At 33.8% G+C, this 13258-nt stretch overlaps 1 protein-coding gene across 4 annotated transcripts in view; it reads left to right on the top strand.

The window, feature by feature from the left end:
• The window catches only part of PIBF1 (progesterone immunomodulatory binding factor 1), a 105503-nt gene that overhangs the window by 21585 nt on the left and 70660 nt on the right, over positions 1-13258 (top strand). For all 4 annotated transcript variants that reach the window (XM_058848612.1, XM_058848622.1, XM_058848631.1 and 1 more), the window contains 3 exons: positions 1409-1590; positions 3414-3539; positions 7550-7648. In XM_058848612.1, the coding sequence (XP_058704595.1) occupies positions 1409-1590; positions 3414-3539; positions 7550-7648 (407 nt within the window). The remainder of the gene's footprint in view (positions 1-1408; positions 1591-3413; positions 3540-7549; positions 7649-13258) is intronic.

Below are 13258 nucleotides of genomic sequence, written 5' to 3'. Positions count from 1 at the left end.
CATATGAAGTTCTGCAGAATAGCAGCAAGAATGGCTTTTGTCATTAACTTTATACTAAATTAATCAGAGTGAATAAAAGTAGCACTCCTTTAAACTAAAATACCTCTTCAAACTGTGTATTATTTAAATTTCCTGAAAGATTTGTGCTGATTTTTGTGTATAAGGATATAGTATCAAGTCCTGGATTGGAAGAGCATCCAACTGGAAGTTGTTACATGGTACTTGTTCCAGAGGAGGAGTATTCATAGGAGCAGTAACTGCCTGCTTTCTTTGTGTAGTAGTCCATGATGTCTATTCATAATGGATATACATATAACATGTTACTTGGAGAGAGGCTATGTTTGCCTTTTTTTATTAAGTCCAGTATAGAACAGGCATTTGTACCTCACCCTGAGTGTGGTGCTCAGCAAGTGGATGATGGAGAGAAGCATGCCTCTAAGAGCACCGTTTGTATAGAAATTGTCATCTGTTTAACTGCTTGTTCCGTGGCTGTCTCCAGTATCTTCCTTAAGTAACTTTCAGTCCTTCTATGTATTAGAGAAAATGAACTATGTCTAAACCATGTACATGATGTCTTTATAGCTGTAGGAGACATGGTTCTGATAAGTTATTAATTTATCATTTATTGAACTTGGTATGTGAAATCCTCAGGAGCTTAAATACAACATTCTTTAAGGGGTTGAAACTGTGTTTTGTTAGCATGATTATGGAGTTGGTCCACCCTGCAAGAGTGCCTTTATGCTCTTTGGCTGTTCTCTGTGTTCACCTTGAATGGATGGAGACTACTCTCTCAATACTTCTTGGTGTAGGAAACATGGCTTATCTGATGGTAAAGGTGGTTGTTCTCGACATATTCTTGTTCCTACTTTGGCATCAGTTCAGCCTTCTGTGGGAACACCACCTCTTTGCCCTTGGGGTGGGCCTGGAGCATTGCCTTGTCCACAGGAATCACGCCTTACATTAGCTCCAGAACTATCAGTTTTCCCATTTCTTTATAGAGCAGTAACCACCCTGGTGCCCTTAAATGTTTCACTGCTGTTCCTGAGGAGGTTGTAATCAGTATGACAGGTTGGCACCAAGATTCTCCATCAGTATTTCTGACGCAGCACTATTCAGTACTGCTGCTACTCAGTACTTCAGCACTATTTAGATACTGTTGTAGATGAAAGCACCTGTTTTTTCGGGTGCCAACTACTGGAAATAAATAATGAAAATTGATAAAATTGTAATGTTATCAAAGTCTTTTTTTCAGCTTAAAGCTTCATCAACTTAAACTAAAGTGTAAATAGTCTTTTGATTCAGAGGATTTCACAGAAGAGAGTTAAAATTAAATTGCAAATATGTGTACATAGATAAAACACTTATCTTGAAATTCATGTTAAAGTGTTCTTTTTAATACCTTTTATAGCTGGCAACTGTACAACAATCCCTCAACTTGTTGCAAAAAGATAAAGACTATCTTAATCGCCAGAACATGGAGCTTAGTGTTCGCTGTGCACATGAAGAAGACCGTCTTGAAAGACTACAGATTCAGCTAGAGGATGCCAAAAAAGCTAGGGAAGAAATGTATGAAAAATATGTTGCATCCAGGCAAGTTATTGTCCGTTCACTTCTCTCAGTAGACAGGTTATTTAACTGTTTTCCCTTGTTTCTTGCGCAAATCCCATTTAATTAATCTTATTTTTCAGAAAGCTAACCTATATTTATGTAACTAGAAGCAGAACACTTTTCTTGGGTCATAATACATATCACAAACATCTTTTTTAAACCTCTTTAAGATCATACTAGTGGAAGTAAGCTTTCAGCCTTGGGAGTTTATGACAATTATTCTTGTAGGTTTACTTAGTTAATTATAAAACAAACTTTTTGTTTTCAATGTATATCCATAAATCTTGTGTCCTGTATAATTAAGAGGAAGTGTGCTAATATGACTCTCCTGATTGACAACTAAAACAAAAATTGTTACCTAAGTGAAAATAGAAGGGCATTCTTGAAATGATCAGTTATGGAGCTCCAGCCCCTATCAGAAGAGTTTTAAATATTAAAAATTAAATAAATATAAATATTAAATATTAAAGTATTATTTTTCCTTTCAATTCAGTCACTCATAGTTTTTTATAATAGTTTTGCATGTTTATATCTCAGAACTATCTTCACCCAGAACCTCTGTATTTTAAATAAAATTTTAAGTCTTACTTTGAAATGATATTTTAAGAAATTGTGTTCTTTTTGGTTTTTTTATGATAAACTTTATTGTGTGAAAGATCTTCATACAGTATTTGCTATAGTGTGGCACAGTTGAGGAAGGAGAAGAAATAAGTTTACTTTTATCTTGAAGGGTCAACTGAAATACAGTGTCCCAATAAAAAGAAAACCTGGAAAGTTTTATTTTATAACAGGAAAAATAAATAAAATAAAAGGAAAACCTGGATGGCAAGCATTCTCCATTTTAATATTTCTGGGCTTTTAGTTAATGTGAGGGAGTTTTTGACCAGCTCAGGTACTGATTTCTAAGAATTATGGGCTATCAAATGACTAAATCAAATTAAATCTGAAACCCTTCACAGCTGTAAATGCACATATCTTCATAATATACTTTTGTTTCCAAACCTGTGTTTTTTACCATTTACTTCATTGCTGATTGATTATTCTTGAACATTAACTAGATGCTATAAGATTTTGACATTCCTTAACTGTTAAGGGCTTACAACATAACCCTGTTTTTGTGGGAGAGATTCCTTATGAGCTTCCTACAACCTGTTGTGAGCTTCCAAAGTTACAAAAAAACTCAGTATTTCTCTGAAATGAAATTCTTTTATCCTGATATCTTCTGATATCTGTTGCTTAAAAACTTTGTGTTTTAAATAATTTATATATTATATTGACAGGATAAATTCCTAAATTTTGGGGGTTTTTGACTTCACAAATCTCCACTGCATTTAATCTTCAATGTTTCTTGCGATGTTTTTCCCCTCATGTGAGGTGCAGATAGTACACAGAGAAGTCTTGTAGAGACATGGCAGCATTGCAAGTCAGTGAGTTAATCAATCCTTACCCAGTGATGAAGAAGAAAGTGGGAAGTTAAGTGGTTACTTAATATAAGCATTTGAGTAGAAACTGACAAAGAAATTCTGGAAAAATATTAATGTTATGTGATTAATCAGTATTAAATTACTTTAAAAATTCTAAATCTGTGTGCAAAAAACTTCTGTTTATTTACAGTTAAATATTATTTATTCCTGGTTGATTTTCATTTAATTTATGTAGCACCATAGGCTGATACGTATTTCAAATCATTGAGAGGTAAATGAATAAAGATTGAAATAAAATATAAAATCAAGAACTCTGCTCTTGTAAAGCTGTACCTGAAGTTTTAATATTTTGACTAGTGCAAAATATTTGTTTATTTACAGGGACCACTATAAAGCAGAATATGAAAAGAGACTCCATGAAGAGTTGGAGCAAATAAGGTTGAAAACAAATCAAGAAATTGAGCAACTAAGAAGCACCTCAAAAGAGATGTATGAACGTGAAAACAGGTAGGTAAGGTGTAGGCAATAACCTAATTGGGGCAGAAATGACCAAGCACTGTTCTGTGCTTAGGTATAATCCTACCTGACTGACTCTGAGAGGTGTTCAAAATGTAAGAATTTAAGTTCTGTTGTGAAACTGATGGGAGACTTGTAAAAACTAAAATGAAATTATACTTGTACAGTAAGTGTATGTTGTTGTGTTTATTATTAAATGATGGACAACCAACATTATCACTTGAAAAGGGTTATTAAAATTCATATTCTACATAAACTTCAGTTGTTTGAAGTTCGTTCAGATGTACAGTATTAGTTAATTAATACAGGATGACAGTTCACCTGTCATTCTCTAGGGGCTATCTTGAAACTGTGCTGGGAATCCAGAAGAGAAAGTGTTGACGCAGAAAATAAGGCAGAAAAAAACCAAAATAAATAAGACTTAAGCCTGTATTAAATAAATCTAATTGAGTTTTTTTAGAGCATTGTGATTCAAAAACAGAATCAATTTCCTGTAAATTATTGTAAAGTTCTCTTTAGAAGAAGATTGTAGTCCCATAAAGACTTGCATGATGAGTTTGTATGTGTGCCATCTAGTTGAATACCATAGAATTACATGCACATGCATAAGCCTTTTAGGGGCTTAGAGATTTGGACCTTTGGGACCAAATTCCTTTTTTAGCTTGTTTTTTGCTTGTTTTATTGCTTTAAAATAGGAGGAGTGCTTTATAATTTAACTTCACTGTAGATGTCCTGTAAGTGTCGTGTGGAGAAGGAAATTACAGTAGTAAAAAGATATTTGTGGCATCAGCATCTGTTCCTCTAATAGGTAGTTTTGTTACTGCTGGGAATACTGGAAAAAGAACATGACTTCTGCTGTCTTTCAGTTAGTGGAAAGGTTCTAATTAAAAAACGATTACATCATTGTATAGTTTTGCAAATGTGAGTAAAATACACGCACACATATATACATCCTCACCGCTTCCTGTATGCAAATCTACTTTGAATTACAAAGTATGAATTTAAACATGCACTCTTTGTGGAGATTTGACAAGCGCCTGTATATCGTTGAGAAAGGTACTGAAAGATATTTCATTTGTATCTGGAACTGTTTACAGAAGTTTTGTTCCTCATTTTGAAATAATTACTTCTGAAATGCAAATCCCTTAGATTTGCCTACATGTTTGACAAAAAAAAATAAATCTAAAAAGGCTTTCTAGTATATGTTCTTTCTATAAAATACCAAAAAACCCACCATAGGGCAGTCTGCCTCAATGGTAGGACAAATGGAACCTAAAATTGTGAGCAAAACAATTTGCAATGAATTTGTGTTATGTGATGAGATGCCGTTTCTGTCTGAAAATGAAGGGTGAAATGCTGGTTTCATCCTCCTGCTCAAAGCATGGAATTGTATTACAGCTAAACTAATCCAATATTCAGTTGCTCATATTCTTTGCCACTTTACCAAGCCTCATGTCCCTGATAGTTCTTTGAATTTATTGGCACTTACCTTGCACTTGGATGAATCAGTTCAAGAAACTAAAATGAGAGGGAGCCACTGATAAAAAGGTGATGCCTTCATGCCTAATTTTTTTGGCATCAGTTTCACTTGTATGGTTGCTGTAAGCATGGGCTATGTTTGCATTAGCAAGCATGAGTGAATTCACAGGGCTTCTGAATGTCTGCAAGAGGTTTGACACTGCATTACCTGCAGTCTTTTTCCATAGATCAAACACAATTCAGTAGCTGAGCATGTGAGATGCTTTTCCTGAGCACCTTTAATGATGTGGTCAAATCCAGTCTGTGCATTCTAGAACAGTTTAGGGATGTGACAAAGTGCAATAAATGGCAGTTGCCAAGAGGTTTGTTTGAAAACCTAATGAAGGTGCCCATGAGCTACTGCCTCCCCTGTCCTCACCCCACCTTTTTTTTCTGCCCATGCCCATTTTTGATCCTCCAGGTAGTACTTCTGTCCCATTTCAGAAGGTTACTTTCACTTGCATGATAGGCTGGCTAGATATCTCATAAGGCCCCAATGTGCAGCCATTTGGGTAGGTGCTTCACCTCTTCTGAAATGGTAGTCACACAACTGACAACTGGCAGCATCACCGGTGTGTCTCCTGGTTCTCTAGAAAAAGAGTATTTCAACAGAAGTTGCATCGCATCCGTGACTGTGGTCTTGTTGGTGGAATAGTACCTCAGTTGTGTCATTTTTCCTCCTGTTGCATTTTCAATTGATTAGTTGTTCAGCTAAGAAAAACAGTTTATTCTCTAAATGAGTAAGTATCTGTATCTCTTACTGTTTAATTTTTATCCCACTTGCACTACTCTGGTCTTAAGGATACAGCTCTGGACTCCTACTCTAAGACATAATATGCTTGATCTTAATGTTGTTATCTAGTAAATGTAAATTTATTGCCATGTTCCCATTTTTTTGTATGAGACAGATTTAAAGAATCTAATCATAAAGTCAGTCCCTGAATTTCTGCACAAAATTTCTGCATTCAATTGTGCCTAGTAACTCAATTTTTAATGAAAATGTTATCTTTCTTTAATAGCCATTTAACTGCTACATAATTCTGATGTTTATTTTTTCTAAGTGACTGGTTCCTGTTTGTATGAACTACTTTGAATTCAGAAAAGTGCCACTGATAACATTTATTCTGGAAAATAATCTTTAAACCAGAAATTATATACCTTTAGTGTGATACAGTGACCTGGGTTAACAATTACATCGGCTTAATAATTTTCTATTTCTTTTATATCCTGACTTTCATTCAAAGAAACTCTTTTATATCTTCACTTTTATTCAAAACTTGCCTGAGACTTTAATTTCATTTTGCCATAAGTCAGAAAGTTGCTGTGGAGAGAGGGAAAAGAAAAAACTTCAGTAGGAAGATGTTGGATACATCCACATTAGCAGTACAGTTCAGATGAAGTATGTGGTGTTGAAGTGAAACCCCCTAGTCATTGCTGCTAGCCATGGTTTTGGCTTGCCTTGCAGCTGTGCTTGGATTTGCTCACATTTGTAGCATATGAATAGGATTCCTTTTAGATAAAATTGAAAGGAATCTTTAAGATCATCTAATACGTTCCAAATGCTAGTGAATGTTCATCGTAGAAGCAAACCAGCAGTGGAGTAAAACCCTTAAGAACAGTCATAACACAGATATTTGATGCTCAACAACCACTGTTAGCTCTAGCAAATTGGCTGGTGCTGTGTTACACTAAATATTGGACACAGAGTTTATATGCAGTATCTAAGCAGTGCTTCCCCTCAGTACAGACTTCTGCAGTGTTAATCTGTAGTCTCCTTACAGTATAACACACTATTAATAACAAATTCCAATTTTTAAACACTAATACTATGTTTTATTCTTAGTATCATGCTGTTCCCATTTGTGTTGGTGAAATAATAATTGAGGTAGTTTGAACATCTTGACTGATCCTTGGTAAAAAAAAAAAAAGGTGTATTGATTGTAATAAAACTTTTTTTTATGGTTCTTTGCAGATCAAAAATAGTTCAGCGATAGAACCCAGAAGGAGACACAATGATGTGTAATAACCTATATATCAGAGTAACTAGACAATTAGTTGTATGTGGAAGTAGGATTTCTATGCTTACCTAAACTTTTCTTGGTCTATCTAAAAATCGTGAATCATCTCAGTTAGGCCAACAGCATTCCTGCAGTTATTCCCAAAGTACCAAGTGAAATTACTGGAATTTAATTCCTGCAAAAAATAAGTAATTTTTATTTCTACTATTCTGGAGTTACATGTTTCCACATATATTGATAATTGTTTTCTAGAATTTCAGAACTGGAAGCTTTGCTGGTATATATGAAAATAACCTGAAATTAAGCCTCTGTAATAAATAGGTGAATAGATAGACAGACCCTTCCATCATTCTATGAGAGCTGAAGAAGGTAGTATTGAAGTTTGGATCAGAGAGCAGTAATTAATGAAGCAAAACAGTCTTTTTTCTAACAGATTCTTAAAATACCAATTTTTGTTTCCTTCAGAAATCTGAGAGAAGCAAGAGATAATGCTGTTGCTGAAAAAGAGAGAGCAGTTATTGCTGAAAAGGATTCTTTAAGAAAATATGATCAGCTCTTAGAACAGTAAGTGTCTTAAAAAGCATATAAAAATCTAAAGGTATAACAGTGTTTACATCTAGGTGGTGGAGGTAGGAGAAATGACTAACTTTCTGCTTACAAAGAATAAATTGAGTTACAAAATCTTTGTTTAAATGAAGTTACACTTAATTCTGGTGGTAATTTTTTTCCCATTATCAATGCATTAACAAGATGAAAGTTTGGTATTTCTCCTACTTCCTGTAGAGAGAAGCAAACATAATGTTTCATTTCATAGCAAGAACGTGGATTTTATATTGTACATAGCAGTGGTCAAACTCTGAACCTGTTTGTGGGATTTTTGTGGAGTTGAAAGTAGATACTCATCTTGTAAGATGACTTCCATTAATAGTTTTTATGAAGTTTGGATAGACAGCAGAAGTCATGAACATTTATGTGTGCTACATACTTCTTTTCTTACTACTGTCTCTTCTCAGTCTTTCATATTCCATGTGTAGAATATATTTTCTATGCCAGTGTACTATTCTATTCAATGGAGAAAGAAACTATGACTGATTTTTTTGCCTGTTTACAAGCAGTCTTACTTTTGTTCCATAACACCTTTTCCTTTTTGTAAATTTAGAATATTAGCTGTGGTAAACTACGAGGTAATGTAAAACCATGTACAGTAATCAAAGTTGTTCAGGTTAGGTTTGTGATACATCTTTATTTTTGTCCCGAATTCATTGTTTAATACACATTTGTTGTTTTTTTTTAAATGTAGAGATTAGTTCATTAACTGACTGTGCTACCTAGTCATCTCCTCAAAGGAAATACTAGATGAAGCTTCTTTGCTCTAAATAATTTTTAATTACAAGTAGTAATCCATTAAAATATTGTTAACTTAAGCAAAGCCACAAATTTATTAGAGCTTTTAATTTTTATGTATAACTCCTGAATTGCAGTGGTGATACTACTGAAGCAATAGCATTGCCTAAGGATTGAAAAAAAATGTGATTTTTAACTGGTGATGTGAAACAATAGGGGTAGTTCTAGAGCATATGGGATGGGTCAGAGGACTTGATATCCACTATGAGTTTAAGAGTCTTGACTTCACATTAATTCTAGTTCAACTGAATAGGCCCAAGGGTTCTGTAGGCCTTTTAGTGGTTAGAGCACATTGGAGGGGTTGTTGGGTTCTCAAAAAGGAATTCAGTTTGCAGACTCTGAGATGATGACTCCACAATGTGGAAATCAAAGCCATTTGAGCAGGGAGGACCAGGAAACTTGGTTTGAAACTGATCTCCTGAGTTAAAATAAAATGCTAATGTGAGTTAGCATGGGTTTCTTTCTAATGAGACTCCTACCTTTCATTCTGGTGAAATTTACTGAGACACGGGGATTTCATATATAACTGGAAACTCCTCTTGAAAATCAGTCTTGATAATTTGAGTTTGCACTTTTACTTAATAAAAATACTAACTTTGCAATTCTTCTATATTTTTAAGCTTAAGAACCGTGGAGAAAATACTTTTCTGTTCAGCTCTGTTCCCACTCATGTCATGTATCCTATTTTCATAATGTTGCTTTGTTTTGAGGAGGGAAGTTCCCCTGCTATTAGAAACATAGGAATCTTGTTTGATACACTTATGCTTCTGTGCTTTTACAGCTTTTTCTTAGTGATAAACTAAATAAAACTCTCCTTTCTTCATGTTAAAAAAATTAATAAGTTGATTAATATTGGGTTTTGGAGTTCTGAGAAGTAGATTGTTCCTCAGTGGATTATTTTCTGCTTGGAAACATGGAAAATCCATACTAGTGTTTTTTGAAATGTAGGTGTCTCTCTTTAAATCTACCTCACTTCTAATCACATAACAGGTGTCAAGATCTGACTATGACTTTCCCCACATTCCAAATCATCTACCTAAGTGACTGCAAAGTAACTAACTGGCATGTTGAGATGGTATAAATACCTTAACTTGAAAGACGGCAAATTCTGTATTTACTGTGGATTCACATGTGACAGTTTTATGGAACAAAGAAATTTTCTAATATCACCAGAAACCCCTAAGATGAAAAAGGAATACCTGTGTTGTCCAGTTCTGTATTTAAGTGATTATAACAGCTTGTTCTACTTTAGTAAAAACACAGTGACTCATCGTAGTTACCACTGGTATTATAATCGGTATAAACAAACATGTTTGAAAGCTTCAGAACTATGTGGAATGTTGACTGGCCTGAATGGTGGTTAAATAAAGCCCCTGGCAAATCTTGTGATCAGAAGTGTAACTAATACCCAATTTTCAAGTCAAATGCAGTTATTTTCTTTTCTTTTTAACTCGTGTTTGTGATGGTTTTCTGTGAACAGCTATTTACAAGTGCCAAGAAAATACCAAAATTATAATATTCAGGGAAGGGTTATAGAGAGAAAGGATCTGCTGTTTCAACCTTACAGTAGACCACTGTGATGTCAGGATGTAAATTTTGTTACTCTCTTTGCCATTATACATCTGTAATTTCTGTCTGAGAATCCATGTTCCATTTACCTATGACAGTGACAAAAACCTTAAATTATTTGATATTTTTGGATTAAAGTCTTGTTGATGTCACATGTGTTCTAAAAAAAGTATGACCAAAGGGAACAGTTTCACTTGCTGTTGGTAGTGTGACTTAAAACTTTTTTCTAATTTCAAAGCTGTATTACCTCAATTGAAATTGTCTAGGGGTAGAATAAGCAGAGCAAATTTGTAACAACTCTGTCATCTACACAGTTAAGTTCAGTTGCTAAATATGTTCCTGCTTTTCCTTCTTTTGAACACTCCTGGAGTGTTATTTTCAAACTGTTGACTTAATCTGTTACTTCTCCTTGCCAAAAGAAAAAACATCCAACCCACCAAAACACCAACAAAAAACCAAACAAACAAACAAAAAAAAAAAAACCAAAAAAAAAAAACCACCAAAAAACTAGAAGTACACTGTGGTTTTCTGCTGGGTTTTTTCCTGATGGTTAAATTTTCTAGTTTCCTATAAGGTGCAACGTCAAACTTAAATCATTCCTTTTCTTAAAGTAGGCTCAGGGATCTAATATGGAGTGAACTCATACTAGAGCACTTCACATACAAGAACCATCTTTTGCCTTTGATTGTTGACTTCCTTTAAAGTAAAATGCCTTAAATTTCTTCTAAAAGCAGTATAATATCTTTTTCATATCAGCTACATCAGTGGGAACTGGTTTAAAAATTCTAGAATTATTTGGACCACAAGGGAAATTCATACAAAACCTTTTTTTTTTTTCCTTAGTGATTAAAAAAAAAGTGCTCTTTTACAGATGATTGCTGCTCACATCATGTACTTGAGGTGATTTTTCTTCTCCTGTTTTTGTAACGATAAAGTGAGAAGTGTAGAATAATGAAGAGAAACATAATAGGTATGCAGTAAACAGAAAATGAGTATTCAAGGAAATTGTTTATGGCAATGCTGTTCCTTCAACTTTGCAATAGACACTATTCATAAAAACCCTTGGTTTTGTAGTTTAAATTCCTGCCTCTGTCCATTAGGTCATAGGATATTTTCAGTTACGTAATTTTTTCTTTCTTATTTGAATATACACTGATGGACAGATGTTACATTTTAAACCATGTTTCTGTAGTTGTGTTAAGTCAGGGTGATGACTACAGAAATTGTTTAGAGCCTTAGTTTTGTTCTATAAAGATTTTGAAGTATTTTGTATTATTATTATTTAAACATTTCTGGGTCGATGTACATAGCTCAGTTTTTAAAAATTACTAAATTTATAATGGATGACATGCTATAGGTAAAAAAACCTTTAGGAGTATTTCTGTTATTTCTTCTTGGAAATGCTTTTCTCAAATGAAAAACAAAATAGAATAAAGGCCATTGACATTTCTTGACAGCATTTGTCTCTGCTTTATAGGTTAAGAGAAATATGCAAAAAAGTTGTCTGCATGTTTATGTTTACAGATTTATTACTTTTCTTCCCAGTCTGCTGCAAGCTGACTCTACAATTTAGAGACTTTAGTCTCTCCATAGTCTTTTTAATTTGAAAAAAAAATTATCCCTATTTTTTTCTCCTTCGTAATTGTGGTACATTTTAGAATTCATCAAATGCTATCTGATACTAGTCATCTGTCTTAAACTTTTTAGGTGGTTGAGAAGGGGATCAATTCTGTTCATTAAATGGGTTTTTTAATAAGATTAAATTAAGATCCCTATATCTTATTAATTGCACACAGATAGAGGACTGTCTTAGGTGAGAAGAAGATAATTGGATAAATTTCCTGAATAAATAAATGTTAAAATGCATTTAGAATCTCTGTGGAGCATGCAGGAATCTCATAATTAGATTTTCGTTTATTATATTATACTTTCATTGTTAACAGTATACTGAAACTAATTATTTTCCACTTCTGATAACGTATTTTCATAATATGGATGTTGCTGCCTGCAGTGACAGGATTCTAATATTAAAATTACTAACTCAATGTATATTTGTGCTGAAGTTACTACTAATATTTAAATAGTGGCATATTATCTCTTCAAGAATATTTGTATCAAATGAAGATTTCAATAACGGATTTTAAAAAATCCATACTGAAGACTCCTGGCCAAAATAGTTCTTGGGCAAAGCTGTCATCACTGTGTGTGATAAAAACTACTGTCAGAACTTCTTTCTCCCTACACACTGCTGCTACGTTTGTATGTGAAGTGCTTTGTAATCCCTTGAAGAGCTATGTAGGTCTTGAAAATCACTACCACTTTAAATCTTCAGTTTCAATTAACACTGTTAGTGCTTTCCAAAATGCTTTTTTGGTAATAATAATTTGCTGCTAATGTATTCATTTATGACTTCTATCGTATGATGTGTATGCATAAGTTTTTAACACATAGGATTTCTGTCATAATGAAGCGAAGCCCTTCAGTGGCATTATTAGACCTTGTTTAGATTTCAGCCCTACCCAAAGTAACTACTGCACATTTCCCATAAAACTACCTTCATCTTGTTCTCCTAGTGAGAAAGTTAAATACAAGGTACAACTAAAATGGTAAAATTCATGAATGTCATGGAAATTGCTGAAAGACACCCTCTTGGAAATTCTGAATCAATGCAAATAAGTCAGTGTAAGAGCTAAGAGCAGTAATATGATGGAGATGCAAAGAAAAAGTAAATTTCCCAGGTGACTATGTCTAGATTGTTTTCCAAGCTGTAGAAGCAAGCTGAAATCTGTAGCAGAAAGTGTCTGTGTATCCTATATTTATACTGAAATGTCTAGGGAAATTCCTATTCTCTTCCTTTTCTTCTGAGGATATGTTTATTTGAACTTTACATCTTAATGGATAATTAATTCTAGGATGCATTTTAATAAACAGAAGGATTAAACCTACCTAACCTGATTTGATGAAATAGATGAATAATAGTGTTGGGAAGACTGCACACTTGCTAAAGCATGCTTAGTTAATTTTGGTTCTTAGATTCCTAATCAGGATCTTAAAATTTTACATTCTTAGCTAAGATAGTGTTCTTGCAGAATGAATATTTTGAGCCCTGTAACTAGTCACTTCATAACTGTAACTGTCTTGATGTTGAAGAATTATCTACATCAAGACTCACGGGAATGCTAAGTTAGTCTGATGTCTGAC

This window comes from Poecile atricapillus, chromosome 1 (genome assembly GCF_030490865.1).
Source record: "Poecile atricapillus isolate bPoeAtr1 chromosome 1, bPoeAtr1.hap1, whole genome shotgun sequence".
NCBI lineage: Eukaryota > Metazoa > Chordata > Aves > Passeriformes > Paridae > Poecile > Poecile atricapillus.
This window is presented reverse-complemented; position numbering and strand designations above follow the sequence as displayed.